General features: G+C 34.3%; 1 protein-coding gene across 1 annotated transcript; it reads left to right on the top strand.

Moving 5' to 3' along the window:
- Positions 1-17,652: 17,652 nt before the first annotated feature.
- On the top strand, positions 17,653-18,550 carry LOC133292139 (uncharacterized). The gene has a single exon (XM_061490518.1). The coding sequence runs from the start codon at positions 17,782-17,784 to the stop codon at positions 18,280-18,282; it is 501 nt and encodes a 166-aa protein (XP_061346502.1). The 5' UTR covers positions 17,653-17,781; the 3' UTR covers positions 18,283-18,550.
- The last annotated feature ends 2,061 nt before the right edge of the window (positions 18,551-20,611 follow it).

The following is a 20,611-nucleotide window of genomic DNA, read 5'->3' as shown; positions in this document are numbered from 1 at the left end:
TAAATATTTTTATTTTATTAATGTATGTCTTAAAAATGCTAAGGAACTAAATTTTTCTATTGTCTTTTGGTAATTATTTTATGAAAGATAATTGAATTTTTTTTAAATTTTTAAAATATTAAATACTTATATTATTATTCTATAATTAATTCAATTTTTTTAAATATTATTTTTTCATTTCAATATAATATATATTTTATTTTATTTAACATTTGTATTTTTTTATTTCCTTAAAGTGTTCTTAAGTTTCTATTTAATAAACATATCTTTAAATTTTCCAATCTTAAAAATCTAAGAAATTCAATCAATAGTGTTGTTGATTGGTTGTTTGAGGAAGCAACAGCTAATCAAGGTTCGTATTTGGTGCGGTTTTTATTTGGTATGATTAATGCCATGAATTATTTCCTACCTTATTCGGTCGGATTTATAAATATTATTTTTATATATACAGCGTAGGTAATGGGAATTATATTTGTGCACATCGAGATTTTCTTTTGATTCACAAAATCGTATTCGAGTATTAAAGACAGATTAGCTTTCTAAAAGAAAAATTATTTGAACACAAAAAAAGTACAAATAATTAGGGGTGTTCGCGGTTTGGATTGGATCGGTTTTGGAAGCAAAAAATCATCTGATCCAACCACTTCGGTTTGTTCATGTAATCATCCATTTGGTTTGAATTTTTTTTCAAATCTGATCTGATCCAATCCAATTTTTTTCGGTTTGGATTGGATCGATTTTCGGTTTTTTAAAAAATCCTAAAATTTATTTCATGATTATTGTGCAAATAACATCTTTTGTATATATTGATTTGTAAAATTTTTTTTTTTTGAAATACAAAAGTATCAATAGATGATAATGTAGGTTTTTTTTTGACAATGAGATATGAAGCATCAATAGACGATAATATAATTTTTTTTTTTGAAATATTATTGATGAAATGTGACTAAGTTTTTTTTCTTGAGTTTAGTTGATAGGTTAATAGGTATTGGGTTTAGAAATTTTTGGGTTATAATTAGGAAAAGACCCAAGCAAGTAGAAGGGAATTAATATATTGGATCGGTTTGGATTGGATCGGTTTTCATCATCCCATCCGAAAACCGATCCAATCCAATTAAAATTTGCGATTTTTTTTCGGTTTTCCGTTTTTCGGTTTTCAGTTTTTCAGTTCGGTCACCGCGGTTTGAATCGGTTTGGATCGATTGATGAATACCCCTACAAATAATATATTTAAATTCATTATTTTAAATTTGAAAAAAATATTTATCCTTTTAAATGATATAATTTTATGTTATTTTATATCTTACCTGCGATACCCCTCAATCAATCAATGATTCTCATTTATTACGAATTATTAATTAATTAATAAATTTGATTCAATAAATTATAATCGTTGATTATCGAGTTTTGAATTAAAATATGTCTAAAATTAGGGGGAAAAGACTATCATTTAAAAGGACACAAGCTGTGTCTTTTTAAATAATTTACACAAAGTATGACCGATCATATTTTATATAAACCTGAAAAGTTACTTTTTTTTTCTCTCTTCAGTTATATCACTGAGTAAAGTGAAAAAAAAAAAAAAACTTTTCATAATTACACAGAGTATGACCGGTCATACTCTGTGTAAGTCACCAAAAGAACACAATTTGTATCCTTTTAAATAACATACACTAAACCCCTAAAATTATAATAGTCTAAGTCTTTTTTATTTCCAATGATTTAGAATCTCGATTTTTGCTTCTCTCAACAGTCATAAGTCTTGTGCGATTTGAGCATAGTAATTAAAGTTCAGCCATAATTATATAAGCCCAAAAAAATATCCCCAATTTATACTTAAAATTAATTGATTTATTAATTAAGAATTGTAATAATTTCTACCACGTCTTTTTTCTTTAAAATTTACAGAAGTTTACGCTATAAAAAAAAGTCGTGTAAGCAAAACTTCTAAAGTATATAATATAGTGAATGATATTATTTTTGGTATATCATTATACTGAATCATATGTCAAAACTTTTATTGAATGAATATATAAAAAACAATTATTTTTATAAAAGAATAAAAAGTCTTAACTTCTAAGGGTGACATAGCTGATAAGTGGGATGTATCCAACAATCGTATTATTAGGAAAAAAAAAAAAAAATTTGTTGTTCGAATCTTAGGCGATGAAATTTGGGACCAATGGCAAAAAAACTTCCGCTCTATATTATGAGATTAAACTCATCCAAATAACAAATAAAAAGTTTTACATTCTGTTCATTGATCCAATTAATTATATTTAATTATTCACATCATTGAAAAATCAAAATCGTTAAATACAAATGAGATCCAGGAAATAAAGGTGTTCATCAACCGATCCAAACCGATTCAAATCGCGGTGACCAAATCGAAAAACTGATAACCGAATAAATCGAAAATCAAAAAATCAAAAATAAAAATAAAATCGCAAATTTTAATTGGATTAGATCAGTTTTTGGATTGGTTGATGAAAACTGATCCAATATATTACTTCCCCTCTACCTACTTGGATTTTCCCCCAATCATAGCCCAAAAATTTCTAAACCCAAGACTCATTAATCCATCAACTAAACCCAAGAAAAAATCTAGTCACATCTCATCAACAAAATTTCATCTGTGTAGAACTTCATATCTCATTGTCTAAAAAAAAAAAAAAGTATATCATCGTTTACTTATACTTTTGTATTTCAAAAAAAATAAAATTACAAAGCCAATATATACAAAAGATGTTATTTGCACAATAATCATGAAATCAATTTTAGGATTTTCAAAAAATCGAAAACCGATTCAATCCAAACTGAAAAAAATTGGATTTGATCGGATCAGATTTAAAAAAAAAAAATCAAACCGAATAGATGATTATATGATTAAACCGAAGAGATTGGATCAGATAATTTTTGCATCTAAACCGATCCAATCTAGACCGCGAACGTCTCTACCAAAAAAAATTGAAAATACAACTTACAATAATGTTGATATGAAAAAATATTGTTTAGAAAAGGGGAGATTAAAGGAAGAAATGAACTCAAGCAAGTCGGCAAAAGTATTAACTGTAAGCGACAGATTATGCTGGAAGAATAAAGGAAACAAAATATCTATTTTGCTTTTGGATGGTGTAGACTGTTAAACCGGTTTTGAATGTTGGTGCTTTTGTAAAGAACAAAGAGTAAGAAAACAAGGGTAAGCAAAAATAAGAACGGAATATAAAATCCAAACAGTAAGCAGAATAAAAATGAATATAAAATTAGGAAATATATTTGAATGAAAAAAAAAAAAAAAAACCATGAAGTGGAGTCCAAAAACGATGAGATCCATTTTGTTAAGCCTCAAGGACAAATAAAAACTATAGATTCCAAATTTATATATTTAAGGGTCAAAGTTAAAGCATGAAGTGAAGTGCGGGAAGGGACACACATGACTGGCTATTTGACTTCTAAAAACGCAAATGCTTTCAATTTTTCACAAAAAGAGGTTTATGAAACTTGAGAGAGAAAATTGTATATAATATAAGGTTTTAACGTTTATACGGTAAATATAGATAAATTATTTATATTTATTTTCAAAATAATGTTATTTTAGATTAAAAAATTAAGATTTAAAATTAGATTTTTGTAGATTATAAACTTGGTATTTCTTAAAAAAAAAAAGAAATAAACTTTTCTACGAAACTCATATTAAATCATTTTAAGAAAAAATCAAAAGGATACTCAAATTATATTTTTGTAACTACAAATTTTAAGCGCATTTATAATTTATAAGCAAGCAAAAAGTGGGTGGACAAAGATACATTCACGTAGTAGAATTTTGTATGACGTAAAATTCATACACGTAGTCTAAATCTATTCACAACGGGTGCAATGATTATCGAAGACATACGACCACAAAGGAAAAGTACTCACAAAGAATAAATAACAATCATCAAATACTTTCCTGCTTCATAACTTGTAAATAGTTTGTATTAAAGGACACACGTTTGTGATTTTAACTGTTTGTAAACCGGGAATATATAATTATAATATTAAAATTATATTTTTTTTTCTTTTTCAGAACTTGTTGGTTGGCGTGAAAAGTAAAAAAAAAAATTTAATGTTATAACTATATACTCCCAAAAAAAATTGTTATATCTACTGTATATAGATATAAGCAGTAGTGGACCCACATAGGGGCTAGGGTGGATCCCCCCCCCCCCCCCAAAAAAAGAGTAAAGTTCTATCGGGTTCCTAACAAAAATTACGGTCTTTACTTTCGTCTCTTACAAAAAAAATACTCATATTAGTCTTTTTTAGGGACTAAATTGAATCTTTATTGAATTTATGAGAAATAACATTTTCAAAGAACCGAAACTATAGAGGGATCAAAAGTTGACTTTTTTTATAAGAGACAAAAGTGGTGACAATCTTTTTTTGTTAGAGACCCAAAAGAGACTTTACTAAAAAAAAAGGTATATGTTTAAAATTTGATTGCCTCCTACTCTATTTCTACTCGAACACTGCAAAACACTTTAGAAAAGGAAGGCAACATTTTTTGGAAGCTGAGACTCCCAAGATTGGGATGTCATTTTATTATCAAGCATCGTATCCTTTCTATCCTTCCTCACCGAATTTGATGAGCTCAATAGGACTATCCAACTTGAAAAGAGATCTGTATTATCTCATACATGGTTCTTTGAATAGAATTATGGGAGATGATGAGTATAAATTAATTGAAATGTGTATGTTGTGCATCTGCATTAAGGAACAAAATGTTACTTTCTATGCTACTAGTTAATATTCTACATAGAATGAGGATTAAATCTCTTAATTTCTTTCCTTTATAATATTTAAGCTCACTAATTGGTTGCTTATCTGGATTGCATGATCAGTAATTCATATTTCTTGGTTTTATTTGTTTCCATCTATGTAGGACTGATACCGACAGACACGGGACACGTGACACGACACTCCGACACGTTAATTTTAAAAAAAGTTAGATTTCGACACGTTAGGACACGTTTTCATATTAAATAATATTTTTAATTTATGTAGTGTATGTTATATTTAATATTCAACAATTTAATAAAAAAATGAATCTAAATCTATAATATTCATAAATTTTACAAAGAAACATAAGATATTCTAAATATATATATTAAACTCAATAAAATAGTAATCGTAATCTAACGAATCTAATAGTTAGAATTAAAAACTCAACGCAACGTAACCTTTGAACCTTTTTTTAAATTTCTATAATGTGTTGGAGTGTCGGAGAGTGTCGGAGTGTCCGAGAGTGTCGGGAAATGTCGGACACGACACGTCAGGGTTTTCGAAGTGTCGGTGCTTCATAGGTTTCCATCCTCCAACTATATATAAGTAATTTAATAGTGATGATATTTGCAAATTTATTGATATTTTTATTCTAGAGATTTTGCATAACACGAAAAATAGCATTTAAATTATGTCAAGGGCTAGCAAGAACTGAAAAGTCCATTATTTACCCTCTCATTGATAGAGTGATTAGACTTGTACTCTTTCAGTTCTATAGCAAATATTTTTATTAACAATGTCAAGATACATAAACTAAGACTTAAGTTAAGTGATCTTAATTTCTGCAATAATTTTCTTTCAATTTTTTTATAGTAGGTCTATATTGTATTGCAAGTACTTTTATTTATAATATAATATATATTTTCGTCCCCCATCATAATAATTCCTAGTCCGCCATTATAAGCAGTTAAAAGGACACAACTTATGTTCTTTAAAAGAATAAAATGTTAACCCTTTGAGAAAAATATAAATATGCATATTCCATTAGTTGAATTTCAAGGTGAGGAAGCACAGTCTCCACAAAGCTTTATCAGGCACAGGGATGAAGCATTAAGGCCAAATCAGCTTCGTCAAGCAGCTTATCCTATTATAGTATAAGCTTTTTCCCCTGTCTAAAAGAAAATTCTCAAATTTTTTTAATTCTATGAAAACTCTATCATTTGTTGTTTGATATTTTGAATTTCGATTTTGCATAGGAATATAATGTTTTCTTCTTTTTGTTGTTTATACCTATATTTTCAATTGTTGAATTTGGTGGTGTTCAGAGTGTTGAACAAAAAATTTAGCAAAAGAGTTAGTGTTTCAATCTATACAGTAGTGGGAGAAAAATAACTAGCAAGAGAAGTTCAATATCTCCTACCAATGATCTCATGATAAAAATTATGGGCGTGTGTGAACACCAAAGAAATAGTATGAGCTTTGAATTCTAATGATTAGCAATTGCTTGATGTGCAAACTATCTTCCTCTGTCACCGATCTAGCCTATTATCAGAGGCGGATCGAGGTTGTTGAGAAGGGGGGCAAGTGCCCACCCTTAAATCTGATCCAAAAATAGGAAAATGCCATTTTCTTAAAATTTAAGTTTTCCAATTTAATTTTTCGTGAGTTTTTTTTTTCTCCTCCACCTTCGTTTGCATCTACATATTAATTCATCTCCTCTCAAACCTCAATCTCCATTATTGGAAGTTGGAACATGTGTTTCTTCCTCCATCATCTGTCCAGTTGAGTCGTAATCCGTCAAGATCTAGATCTAAACCAGACACAGTTAGCCGGCAGCTGCTCACAAGTCGCGTTCCAGACCAGACCCAAATTTATATATACTGAGCTTATTAAGTGCTCACCCTTCATTAATTTCCTGGATCTGCCACTGCCTATTATAGTGTGTTGGTGGCAGCTGAGAAGGTGTGAGACGATCTAGATTGAGAATCTCGTAGGAGGTGATTGTGGGTGCACTGGTGGTGACCAAGAGATCGTGGGGTGTAGTCCCACACCCCGAGTTAGGGGGTTATGGCGGGCTCCAACATTGAGCCAAGTCTAGACATTGTTGCCTATGACTTCCTAAGTTTATGTTACCTTACCCTTAGGTCGAGTAGATCTTCCAGAAACTCATCTTGATAGTCCTTTATCCGAGTTAGGGCGAGTTTTACATCAAGCAATGAATATTACAATGTTACATTTGTTATACAACTTGGTGATGTTATGAGTGCATATGAATCGCAAGGAAATGAAACCATCACTTTTAATTTAGATTACAATATGATAACTTCTGACATGAAATGATGAAAGGAATAAAAATTAATGTAAATACATAAATGTTCATATTATGGAAAAAATAAACTTTTAACTTTTATCATCTACATTTTCAACCACTAGAAGTGTAAATGAGTTAGGTTTTAGTCTAAATAAGTCAACCCCTGTATAAAATACTCTAACTTGGCTTATTAATTTGGTATAGGTTAAATTATGGGTCTACTCTACACTTAAAAATTTAAAAGTTTGGCCTATGCGTGTTAGCCTAATTATGTTTTAAATGCCTTCAAAATTTATCAAGAATCATAAAAAAAAAAAAGAAATTAAATTGACATTTAAAATTATTTTAATAATTTTTATTTTAAATGAATAATAAAATATAGATCGATCTATAGGCTTCCAGGTTAAGCCTTGTAAAAGAAAGTCTACAATACATTTTAAAAATAGACTTTCTAAGGTCTGGACAAGTTATATTTTATTAAATATACTAGGTTGGGCTTAACATAAGTGAGGTCATAGCTCCTTAATAAGTCATCTGACTTATTTACACCATAATTAACCTTAATCTTCAATATTTAATTTCCTTATAACTTTATAATCAAACATGTTATCATTGGCTTTTCGACCATTGTAAAATTGTTGATATAAAAAATATGCGACATTAATGTGTTTTTCAAAAGTTTTTCCAAATTAATATGGGCAATTCTGCATGTTGATCGTACGAAACAAGTCCCACGCGTTAATGGGATTAAGTGCCAGCATGTAAAATTCCACATGAAGATCTTAAAGGACTTTTTAAGTTTCGCATAAAAAATATACGGGACAATTATCGCATTGTTTCATGCAGGACTTAAACAAATCACTTTTTACTTTTTCAATTTGGTGAGGCTTGTGAAATCAAGGTGCTGATATGGATCATATTCATTTAAGGTTGATATCTTTGATGATGTCATGTCAACATAATTTTAATGATAAAAAAAAAGTTTGGAGAAGTTGATTCAAGAGCCATAAGAAGCAACATTAAGAAATAATCCAAGTGCATGTGAAAGCAATGCAAATTCAAGTGCTCAAGTGTCAAAATCAATAATCAAGCCTCAAAGCATGGAGCTAAATCCAAGATTATATTAGAATATATTCTTATGACTTAGAACATGTATGTTAAAATAGGTTTTATAGGTTAAAATTGCCTAAAAGTGCCTAAAAACCTTCGTTTAATAGGTAAAAATTGCATCGAAACGTTTTTAACAAGGTTTGAGCACATAAGCAGTCTTGCACAACCTAAATACACATGTTCACACTCTGGGAACTATCTTTGAACTTAAAGTTACTTTTTTGACACTACTTTGAAATAGGACTTAATATTGATTGGTTTAATGTGTCAAATTTGGATCAGAATGGTTTTCAAATGATTTGAATGCTTACAAATATTTTCTAAGTCCATTTACATGTGTTCAGGGAGAAGTCATTTTGGATAAAAAGTGATTCAAAAATTTCATGCAAGGTGTTGCTGCCATAAAATATCTGAATATGGATATTGGTATATCCGGATATTGGAGGATTACATATTCGGATATGCTATCAACATATATTCGGATATGACCTCTCCGGATATGACTTATCCTGAATGCTTTTCAATAGCTATAAACAGTTATTTTTTGTTGGAAAAGTATAAAAACTCGTTGACAACGGCTCTATTCACTAAGAAACAAAATTGTATCATTTATTAAGTCATTATTACTCATTCTAACATATTTTTGCTCATTGATTACATACTTTCTTCTTCATCATATACTTGAACTCATCTTTGTTCATTAAGCCATACATCTACTAGACTTCAAGTTGTGTTATCTGCACTTTAAGAGTGCTTATCTTGTCTAAAAACACAATTCCTTCTTGAGAGATTGGTTATTGAGGGTAGTGAGACCTTTGTTGAAAAGGTTGTGCATAGCCTAAGAAATTGGATGAACCATAGTCTTGGTGTAATTGTAGTAGTTTGATCAAGCACTCTTGAAGCTTGATCAATAGTGGACTAATCATTGCGGTGATTGAAGGTTGGACGTAGGTCACGGTTGTTGTGATCGAATCAGGATAAACCGAGTTTGCAATCTTTTTGTGAGGGTAAAATGATATAAGTTGTGTCATTTAAAAGGACAAACATTTTTTCCTACTCAACTTCTATAAATATATGACATTAGTCCCTGATCATTTCTTTTTTTATTTCTTTTTATGTGAGGTTCTGTGTGCATCTGTCTCACCATCTAACTTTCCTTTATTTCTGTGACCTGGAGCATCTGTCCAAGACTTTTCCCTTAAACTTGTGGTATGGAGTAATGGTTACAATTCCAACCCAACTCAATCGATCCTTCATATGTATGGGTTTATGAACTCAATTGATCCTTCATATGTATGGATTTATTATTTACTTTTCAGGAGTGGTCAAATATGTCACAGACTCAAAGGTGAAGAATAATGTAGCTAAAGTTTTACTTAATTTTGTTGAGTACAAAATTTGTATTTGCACGTGTTGATAATATTTACAAATCTTAGAGTGTGTATTGGATTGAGATTTTAAATGATTTTAATGGATTATTTTTAGACCAAAAAAAAATCCGTTAGTTAGAATTTTAAAGGATTGAAAAAAAAATCACGCGGTATTCAATCAGGATTTTAAAAGATTATGGTATTCAATCAGGAGTTTAAATAAAGGATAAACAATATTGTGGTATTCAAAAATTTGACGATTTTAATAGATTTTCTATTGTGTGAATTTCGTGAGATTTTTCAGTGAGAAATATACATTGGATGTCTCTCTCACAATCTCACCCTAACCCCTCAGATTTCTTAAGATTTCTCTATTGCAATGTCTTCTTTTTCCCTTAGCGGATTGACCCACTCGAAATCGGGTTCGGCCATGGGAGCTTCGTCAAAGCTCAAAAACAGCAAATTTTTTAGCGATTTTCATCACAAAATAACTCAGAAACAACAAACCAACAAGATTCTAATATAATCCATCTCAAAAGTAACAATTTTTTTTGAGCTTTTGGAAGTTTAAAAAATAATATTTCAAGATGATTTTTCTTGGCACAAAAAGGTATACTTTTTGTATTGAAAACAACATAAAACAGTAGAAAAACAATAGCGAAACTAAAACCCTCAAACCAATTTTCGTTTTACATCAATGAAACAAGATCAATTGAAAGAAAGATTGAAACTTTCATAATATAAACCATATATTTCGTAACAATACATTCATAAACAAAATTCCTTCGCTATAAGAAATGATTTCAAACAATTTTTGTGTCAATAGACAACTAAAAACTTGTTTTTCAAATGTCCCAAAGCAATATAAGGTTTCAATGTATCCATTGAAAATAATTTGAGAAAATTTCTAAACTTTCATGTAATAAAACATATAAATTTAGATTTAAAATTTTCTGAGAATACTCAATATGATATATGGTTAGAAAAATCTCATCATGTAGAACAAAATCCCTAAGATTTCCAAGATCAATTGAAAAAAATTCCAAACGAAAATTTATCATGAACTTTAGGTTCTATATGCAAATTTAGAATTATTTTAATAAAAAAAAATTGGGTCTTATAATCATATATATATATAGCAATGATACCAAATGAAAAAAATAATTTTCAACCCATTGGTCAAACCCAAGAGCAGGAACGAGAAAATGCTAATGCATGAAGGACTAGTGTAGCTTTAGATATGTGAAGAGTTATTGCTTAATAATTTTGAATGTTTGTTAAAATTATATTATGTTTTACTGATTGAGAAAATTATATTAGGTTTTATTTTTTTATTAATATCATTGCATTTCTTTTTTTTATTGACTCTTGTAATTTTAAATTTTTTTAAAAATTCATATGATTTTTTAAAATTTTATAAATCTATATTATCCTTTTAAATCATATCAATTCTATTAAAATATTTTAAAATCCAATCTTATGAAATCTTGATTGTAAAAATAGTCTTTTAAAATCTATATGATATGATATGATATGATTCATTTTTTTTCACATGAGAGAATTCATTCCCGAAAAGATAGATGTAGAGAGGATTATAACCAAAAAAGAATGAAAAAAAAATTGCCGAAAGAAAGATAGAAATTAAAAAAACAAGTAAAAAAAATTAGAGAATAGAGAGATAAATATAGAATATTTTCCTTCGTTGATTATTGGAAGATTAGAAAATAACGAGATATAGGTTTGGAATATTTTCTTTCAAGATTATTCGTTATTACAATCCATTTTTTTAACGAAAGATTGCAACAAAACCACAATTAATAAAAAATAAAAAATTACAACAATTAAAAATATTTAAAAAAATATAAATCACAACATTTTTTAAAGATATATATATATCTGATCGGACCAGATACGGTTGGGATGGCCCAATGCGTATTAAGCCCAAATCACATACGGTTGAGACTCCTTGGGAGGTTACTGGCCTGGGCCTGGTATTGCTGTTGGGGGATGAGCCTGAGCTCTTTGTCCTTCGTCCTTCACGTTGCTCCAGATTGGGGGGGTACCTGCGAAGACACTCTGATGCTTAAGTCAGTATCAGAGGCATGTGTTTATATTGTGAAAGTATAGGATGATCGTACCTTGGTGGTACAACGTATGTTTATATAGTAGTCGAGATGTATGCTTGTAGGATGCCTTTCTTCATGGTGAAGGCAAAGGTTCCTTGGTACCAACGTAGTGTGGCTGTCAGTGTTTAAATGTTGAGAAGCTTGCCGCCATGGTGTCTAGTAGTAGAGTCATAGCGAGTAGGAGCTGTCCGTAGTTTACTGGTGTGAGGGCGCGGTGGTGTTGCCTTGGCCCTTAAGTTTACTGTCTGTAGAAGGTATCCTGTTGCATGGGGAACAAGTACATCCTGCATGTCGTGAGGAGGTATTGCGCCGTGTAGGACGTGATAGGGTCATCGTGCTGGTGTGCCGCGATAGGGTTATCGCGCTGGTGTACCGCGGCAGGGTTATCACGTCTGTGCCTACCCTTTATGCCTTTATTCTAGGTCCTATATGAACTTGGGCTTTCATGTGTTTATTGGGCCCTGGTTAGGCCTATATTATATCCGGATCAGATTCCCCCTAGCTTGCGGTGTTGTCTATGTGACAAGGCCGTGAGCTATACGTCTTTGTGTATGAGGCGCGGTAGTGTTCTGAGTCACATGTTGTTGTTGTCCGCGGTAATGATCCCTTGTAGTGTCATCATGACCTTCGACCGCTTAAGAACGGTGGATTAGATGTCTAATCAACCAAGAGCATTAAATGCAGCAGTGATTACGTAGGGGTTTAAGGACAGTCGTGGGCATTTTACGAGTAAAACGCTTCCCCTGCCCGCCACGTGTCCTACTTATCGGTGTTGTGTTTAACACGTTTCACGGCTTTTGGAGTATCCGTTGAAGAAAAACTCTTTGTATTTGTGCCTTTTCTTTTGGAGGGAAGATCATTTGGTCACTTGTAGTGGAAAGCTTGCTTCGTCTCTCAGAGCTCTATTCTGCATTTCCGGTGGTGACACGTCCTGCTCTCTGCTGCGAAGTTCGAAAGTATAAATCTCAGGTGCGTGTTTGCTTCTTATCCTCTGTTTCTTCTGCATTTCTGTGATTTAGTTCAACATTTTGCGTCTGCCTTTCTGGGGTATGCCGCAGAAGTATAATTGTGCGGATTTTATCAGATTTATTGACTGGTCTGGCTCCTCTAGTCCGCCGTCGGGACTGTTACCAAGATCAAAGTCCTTGGGAACCAGGGAGACAAGGCCTACTGTAGGAATTCTAGCTCCCTGTTCCAAAGCCTGTGCTGGGCATGTTCCCTTAAGTCGTACCCTTGAGTTAGGGTCAACCTTGCGACAACCTCCTTGCGAGAAGGCATTGTCAGCCCATAGTTCGTCTGTGTTTCCCCGATTTCCTGGAAATATGTCCAAGCCCATTGTGCTATCGAGTGATTCTTCTTCCAATTCAGATAATAGCTATAAATCGGTAGAGTCAAAAAGCCCCAAATCGCCTTTCTCGAGTTCATCGCGCGATTCTTCTTGCTCCATCGCGCATGAGTCTTCAAGACCGAAGAGTCCTAGTCCTTTGTCGTTGAATGTGGTTTATCCAGCTGGATATCCTTTTAAGAAAAGGAAATTTGATAATTATAAACCTGTTTCCACTGATTTGTCTTCTTCCACTAATTTCTCTTCTTCTTAATCAGATTTTGTGTCCTCTCGTATCAAGGAGATAATGGCGAAACGTAATGCCCGCGATAAGAAGATCGTCTCAACGCAGTCTGGTGGGAAGAAGAAAGCCATACAAATTAATCCTGAGGAAGAACCTTCAGAGACGCGGTCCCTGAACAGGCAAAGCATCCGGGATGTTGATACCCTGGGGTGGGTGTCCGACTCAGTTTTGAAGATTGAGTCGATATATTGTTCTCCTGGAGAGTTGGCGGAGGTAACCATGGCCTTGCATCTGACCCCAGATAAAGCTTTTGACGATCAATGGGAGGTTGGAGTCGTCCCGAAGAATGAGCGTGTTTTCTCATCGCGGGACGTGGCGTCAACCAGGCATTATATGATGATGTACTCTTATTTTTTCTTGTCCATAGGTGTCCGTCTTCCGTTTTCTTCTTTTGTTTGTAAACTGTTAGCGCATTTGAATGTGGCCCCTCGTAGCTGACCCCTAATGCTTGGGGTTTTATTAGAGTATATGAGATGGTATACAAGGCCTATGGCCTTTTCCAGTCAGTTCCGTCCTTTTTGTATATGTTCAGTGTGATGCCCCCTCGCAATAGCTGGATATCTTTTAGGGGTAAACAAAAATTCTGCAGGTCATACTGCAGGAAGATGAACTAATGGAACGCTGAGTATTTCAAGATCTATCCCGCCAAAGGTACTACGTCGTTTTTCCTAGGCGAGGACCAGGCTCCTATCTTCCCTTTGTACTGGTCGGAATACCCGTTAGAGAGTTCCGTGTTAAGCTATAACTTTACGGATCTGAGTGATCTAGAACAGCAGACATTGACCGCTTTAAGTAAGATCACTCGTGAAGCTGCCGGTGAAGGCTCTCTGGATACGTATACCATTTTGAACGAGTATATTGAAACTGATGTTCAAGCTTATCTGGGTAATTTGAATCCTTCGTGTTCTGATATGTCTTAATATTTGTGTAGCGTAACCTGTATGTATTGACTAAGTATGCCTGACCATCCATTTCTTTGTTTCTATTGTGCAGAAAGTATAAGGATGACGCCCGTGAGCAAAATGGAGCAAATCCCTGCCAATCGCGCAGCTCTTGCTAGCTCCTCATCCTCTGCACAACCGATCAAGACTGCGGCTGTTGTTGCTCAGTCAAGTGGTCAAGCCGTCGTGCAGTTGAAGTCTCCCTTGAGACTGCGTACCCCTCCTTCCCCTCCTCAAGAGGTTACCCCTTCAGTAGTAATGAGAGAGGACATTGTGAGAGGGAAGATAAGAACCTTTGACGCGATGTCCGAGGGGGTCAGCTGCAGGGGTGGCCGGATTTCGACTAGAGAGTCGTGAGTGACCTGCGGGCTCAGGGTAGGGATTTTGGCTTGCACCTGAAAGCTCTACCGCGAGATCAATGGCGGAAGCTTGCCCAGGGTCTGATCGCGGCTGGCCAATTTATCATGACCACACCTGGTAAGTATATTTGGTTTTCCATGTTACTTGCTTGCTTGCATACTATAATATCACGGCTGTATGTATAACCTTTTTGTGTTTTGTGTATATGACAGATTCGGTAGATTTCCTGAAGGAACGTATTGAAGAGTTGAAGGCTGAGAATGCCCAACAGCGCGCTGCTTCTGATGCCAAGTTGAAGACATCTGAGGACAAGGTTGCCATGCTGACGGCAGAAATGGAGAAGAAGGATGCTGACATGAAGAAGCTGACGACTGCCAACCGAAGCTTGGGGGCGAAGAAAATTGATCTAGAGAAGCGCATACTGGAACTTGAAGGGAACGCTGATACCTGGGCTGATGAAAAGGCCCACTTGACCGCTGAGGTGAAGAGGTATCAGGGTTTGTTCGAGAAGGAAGCAGAAGCTACCTTTGTGAACGTGATCGCACAAGTGCGTTTCTTCAACCCCTCAGCCAAACTGGAGAATGTCCACTTCTACCTTTACTTCAAGGATGGCCAACTGGTGACTCTAAATGAGCAAAATCAAGAGGTCCCAGCGGAGCTGATTAGCGCGATGGATACAGACACGACCGCACCATCCTTGCAAGTGCCATTGCCTCAAGATCCTTCTGTTGTTAATGATGAGCGCGCTGTTGAAGCTGACACTCCTCAGGATATAGCGATTCAGACTGTCTAAATTTGCTGCTGATCTTCTGATATCTTTATTTAAATTTCTTCTTCTTTTTACTTCTTGACTTGCTTTAATATTTGCCAATTTGTAAGGGGGATGTCCCCATAACAGTGATGCGCGGAAGTAGTACTGATCCCGCAAATTTTGAAGTTTATAACATTCGGGTTTGTTTTGCCGAATATATGTATGTTGCTGAATGAATGTTTGCATTGCTCTCTCACTGTAGACTATTGATAACCGTGTGAAAGTTGCATTCCTTGTAGTAGGGTATTACCCTTCTCATCGTTCTTTATATTGCTCTTCACATTCTTTGTATACTGGGTGATAGTTATAATGCAGATGGGTTTGTAACCCAGCTGAGGTGTTTTGTATGTCGCACCGCGATCATATGCATGTCGTGCTTAGTTATAAAGGACTCCTTTAAGTATAGAATCCTGTAAAGTGAATGAGACCACGCCATGGTGTGTATGTCGTATGGCGCTTAAACACCATGTCTGCATAGCGTTGCAATTGTATGCTTTGTATTTTGGGGATGTGGTGTGTACACCGTATGGTGCTTGAACACTATACCTGTATGTTGTATGTCTAGACAGTTTATAGGTGAAATTTGTAAAATATTTTGCATACCTTTGTTTGTTTATGCCATCGCGTTTGAGCGTGAAAGATCACGATATATCCTTGGGGATCGCGATCTGTATGCTTTTGCTCTGTTAGGGAGATCTTCGTTGACAAGTCTGTTGATTGGAGGATTCGTGAGAGAATCTTATAAGTTGATAGGAACCATGAGAGGTGTCCTGTATATTGGAGGGTTCGTGAGAGAACCTTGTAAGTTGATGGGAACCGTGAGAGGTGTCCTGTATATTGGAGGATTCGTGAAAGAACCCTGTAAGTTGATAGGAACCATGAGAGATGTCCTGTATATTGGAGGATTCGTGAGAGAATCCTGTAAGTTGATAGGAACTGTGAGAGGTTTCCTGTAAATTGGAGGATTCGTGAGAGAATCCTGTAAGTTTATGGAACCGTGAGAGGTTTCCTGTTAATTGGAGGATTCGTGAGAGAACCCTGTAAGTTGATAGGAACCGTGAGAGGTTTCCTGTTAATTGGAGGATTCGTGAGAGAACCCTGTAAGTTGATAGGAACCGTGAGAGGTTTCCTGTTAACTGGTTCCCACAGACGACACAAATGATCGGACCAGATACGGTTGGGATGGCCCAATGCGTATTAAGCCCAAATCACACACGGTTGAGACTCCTTGGGAGGTTACTGGCCTGGGCCTAGTATTGCTGTTGGGGGATGAGCCTGAGCTCTTTGTCCTTCGTCATTCACGTTGCTCCAGATGAGGGGTACCTGCGAAGACACTCTGATGCTTAAGTCAGTATCAGAGGTAGGTGTTTATATTGTGAAAGTAAAGGATGATCGTACCTTGGTGGTACAACGTATGTTTATATAGTAGTCGAGATGTATGCTTGTAGGATGCCTTTCTTCATGGTGAAGGCAAAGGTTCCTTGGTACCAACGTAGTGTGACTGTCAGTGTTTAAATGTTGATGAGCTTGCCGCCATAGTGTCTAGTAGTAGAGTCATAGCGAGCTGGAGCTGTCCGTAGTTTACAGGTATCCTGTTGCGTGGGGAACAAGTACATCCTGCATGTCATGAGGAGGTATTGCGCCATGTAGGACGCGATAGGGTCATCGTGCTGATGTGCCGCGATAGGGTTATCACGCTGGTGTACCGCGACAGGGTTATCGCGTCTGTGCCTACCCTTTATGCCTTTTTTCTGGGTCCTATATGGCATTGGGCTTTCATGTGTTTATTGGATCCTGGTTAGACCTATATTATATCCGGATCAATATCGTTTTTTACATATAAAAATCAAAGGTTGGGATCAACGTGGACTCAGTGAATTAATATTATTAAAACTTACGAATATTTATAAAGGAAAATTATCACAAAATTTGGGATATATAAAACTTTAATATCATAATTATCCATAACAGAGTAGTTCCTTGTATTTCAATGCCTGTCGATAACTTTACTCTAGTTAATGATAATATTTATGATTCAACAAATCTGTTTACCGCAAAAATAAAATAAAATAAAAAGAATCAACAAATCTGACGCACGTTTATCCAACGCGCGTGATACACAAATTCGAATCACCTTCTATCAAATCATCACGTGCCACATACTAAGGAGAAGTGGAAACCACGTGCTAGAAATAGCGTGAGTTACCGTACACATTTTAATTCTTATGGTGTAACCGGAGAGAGTGAGGGACATGATCCTCAGCTCAGATTGTTTGTTTCATAGGAAAGAAAAAGAACCAAAGCGCGCAAAACAATAAAAAGCAGAGTGGTGTGGCTTTTCTGTTCTGAGTTTGAGGTTGTCAATGGCAAGAGAAGATGATGAACCCACTTCACCGATGCACCCACCTTCATCTTACATCTTAATGCTAAACATCATGAGCAAAAGGAGAACATGGGTATGTCTTTTTTTACTTGTTTACGGTACCCTTTTGGCTTCTTCATGGAATTTCCTCAAATCCATGCTTTCTTGGTACAATTTGCAAGCTCAGTCATCAACCTCTGGTTGGCCTGCAATTTATGTCTCGGTGCTTCTTGGCACGGTTTTTGGGCTTCTTTCCATGGTTGCAGCTTTGGTTGTGATGGTTCCTGCGGTTCTGGTGACATGGATCACCATCGTTGTGTTATTGGCTTTCTTTGGTAAGCCTAAGAAGGCTTTGGTTGTGGAGGGGAGGAAGATCACAAGGGAAATTTTCGGTTTTGTGATTAAGATTTTGTTGAAGGAAGGGAATGTTGTGGCTGCCCTTTGTGCTGTTTTGGGGTATTTTGCTTTGGTTAGAAGGAACGGCCAAGATGTTGTTGAATGATTTGGGTGGTGATGGGTTTAGTTTGGTGGAGAGTGGTTTTTGTGGGGGGATTTTGGGATGTTGTTGTTAGATGGGGTTTGCAAATCATGCTGGTGGGTGTGATTTTGGTAAAGTGTCTTAATCTTAATCTCTTTTTTGGGCATAGAATATGAATTAGATTACATAGTTGAAACTTGCAAGTGTTACTTACTGAGCTGTTTGTAGATGCTAAACTGCTTAATCATCAGGGTAAATCATAGTGTATGCTCTTGCTGATTCATTAATTTTACTGCTTACAAGCTTGTTTGTTTTGCTGATTCAAGATTAATTATATTTCTATATAGATATGTGCTTCAGAAGTTGTCCTTTTGAAGTTTCTAAATTTGAAACTAAGAACCCCAAAAAAGGGAATATTTCATATGAGGATTTAAGTCAAATTAGGCAGCTGAGCGAGGAAGATTAGACCATATTGAGAATATGTTTAGACCTTTCAAATAACCTGTTTGAAGTCTCTTGACCTTTCAAATTAGCTAAACCTAATTGAGAAGACTAGGAATGTTCCTTTCATGCCTAACCAACAGATATATCATATAGTCTGTAGTAAAGTATAAATATTATTCAAAAAAAAACTCATTGGAAGTCAATTGTTGGTTCAAACATACCTTAGAAAATCGAATTAATCATTGTGCCAAATTAGTTAATGATAACAAACAACAAACTATCAGAATACTAGTGGCTATGTTTCTTATAGAGAGGATTCTGTGTATTCCTGACAAAAGAGGTGCGAGCTAATGAGCTATTGATGTAGGTAAAAAAAGTGGGAGAGTATATGGTTGTTAACTTGTGATGTGATTGTTGTTTAAATATCTGAGTAATTCCTATTCTATGGTCTGACAGTGTTCATCTCACTGGGCATTAGGGTCAATGAAGTTGTTCTGAAAGATATCTTCCACCAGATTCTTTTCTTCCAATAGTGGCAAAACTTATTAAGAAAGACCTCCCATCTCATCACTTTAAGTGCCCCCAGTTTTCTTCCTTGCTCTATTGGCCCATATGGAATCCAAATCTTATTTGGGAAAAAAGGTGAACTTGTTTGTTTTTTGGTTCATAACTTAGTCTAAGGAGTGAGGCCCCGTAAATAAAAAGTGGGGAACTTTGAAGATTTCATGTGAAGGTGAAATAAGAATACATAATAATATCTGAATTTGAAATTGAATGTCTTCTTGCAAACGCCCAACAGATTGCATATTTCCTTTTCTTGCGGCTTTTTCTGCAAACAAGTAACACAAACCAACGAAGATCTATTTGATAATCTTATCGAAGTGTTCCTTTCAACGATTTTATAATTTGTAGATTGTATATGAATTTGTACTAAATAAAAGTTGACATAAATAAATATGTTATATAGGTTCATAAGTAAGAAAATAAAATGTTTGGATTTTACTTAAGAATGGAATTACTCAAACAACCAAAAGTCAAGTAAAAGAATATAATTTATTGCACAGAATCAATCATATAAAAAGAAGCAAGCTTCAGGAGCGATTTAAAGTTTAATTTTGGATCCGTTCCAAATAGGATTATGCTATAATACACTGACACGGGACACGACACGTTAATTCTAAAAAAATGTTATATTTCGACACGTTGAGACATGTTTTGATATTAAATAAATTTTTTAATATATATAATATAATTTATATTTAATACATATAACAGTCCATAATAAGTCATATAATCAATTAATTATTCAAATTTCATAACATAAATATAAACAAAAATAAATTTTCGTACTTTGTTATTTTTTCATGCCAAATTTTATAACAGAAAAAAATTGATTTATAAAATATTTTTTTTATATTTAGTTAATAAAATAAAATTAAGACTAAAAAAAAAAAAACACGTGTCGAAGCGTTGACCGCGTGTCGGAAAAAGTTAACTGCATGTCAGAAAAAGTGTCAGAACGTGTCAGAGAATTAATCACATATCGAACTCGTGTCGAAACATGTCGGTGTCCCACATGCAAATTTTTTAAAACACCCCTTTTTTTTTCTCTGCAATTTTCTTTTGCGGTCCACTGATAATAAACTATATGTTTGATTTGAGTTAAGGAAAATAAGCCTCATGGAAGTCTGTAATAAGCCTAATGGAAGTCTGTAAAATAAAGGTACATTAATAATAATTAATAAACAATTGGGATTAACGTTTCTCTGGCCAGAAAAGATAAAATTATCTCATACAATCTCAAATTAATATTGTTTTGGGATTTAGGATAAAAAATAAAATTTTAACATTATTTTGAGATTGTACAAGATAATTTTATCTCATGTCATGTTATAAATATTTTTTCGAT

Source organism: Gastrolobium bilobum, unplaced genomic scaffold, assembly GCF_033153095.1.
Source record: "Gastrolobium bilobum isolate Gb01-03AN ecotype WA unplaced genomic scaffold, APGP_CSIRO_Gbil_v1 utg124576, whole genome shotgun sequence".
Lineage (NCBI taxonomy): Eukaryota > Viridiplantae > Streptophyta > Magnoliopsida > Fabales > Fabaceae > Gastrolobium > Gastrolobium bilobum.
The sequence above is the reverse complement of the archived record's forward strand: the minus strand, read 5'-3'. Positions and strand labels throughout refer to the sequence as shown.

Bases quoted from the DNA above. Each gene is read 5' to 3' on its own strand.
- LOC133292139 (XM_061490518.1), top strand. From the start codon at position 17,782: ATGGCAAGAGAAGATGATGAACCCACTTCACCGATGCACCCACCTTCA.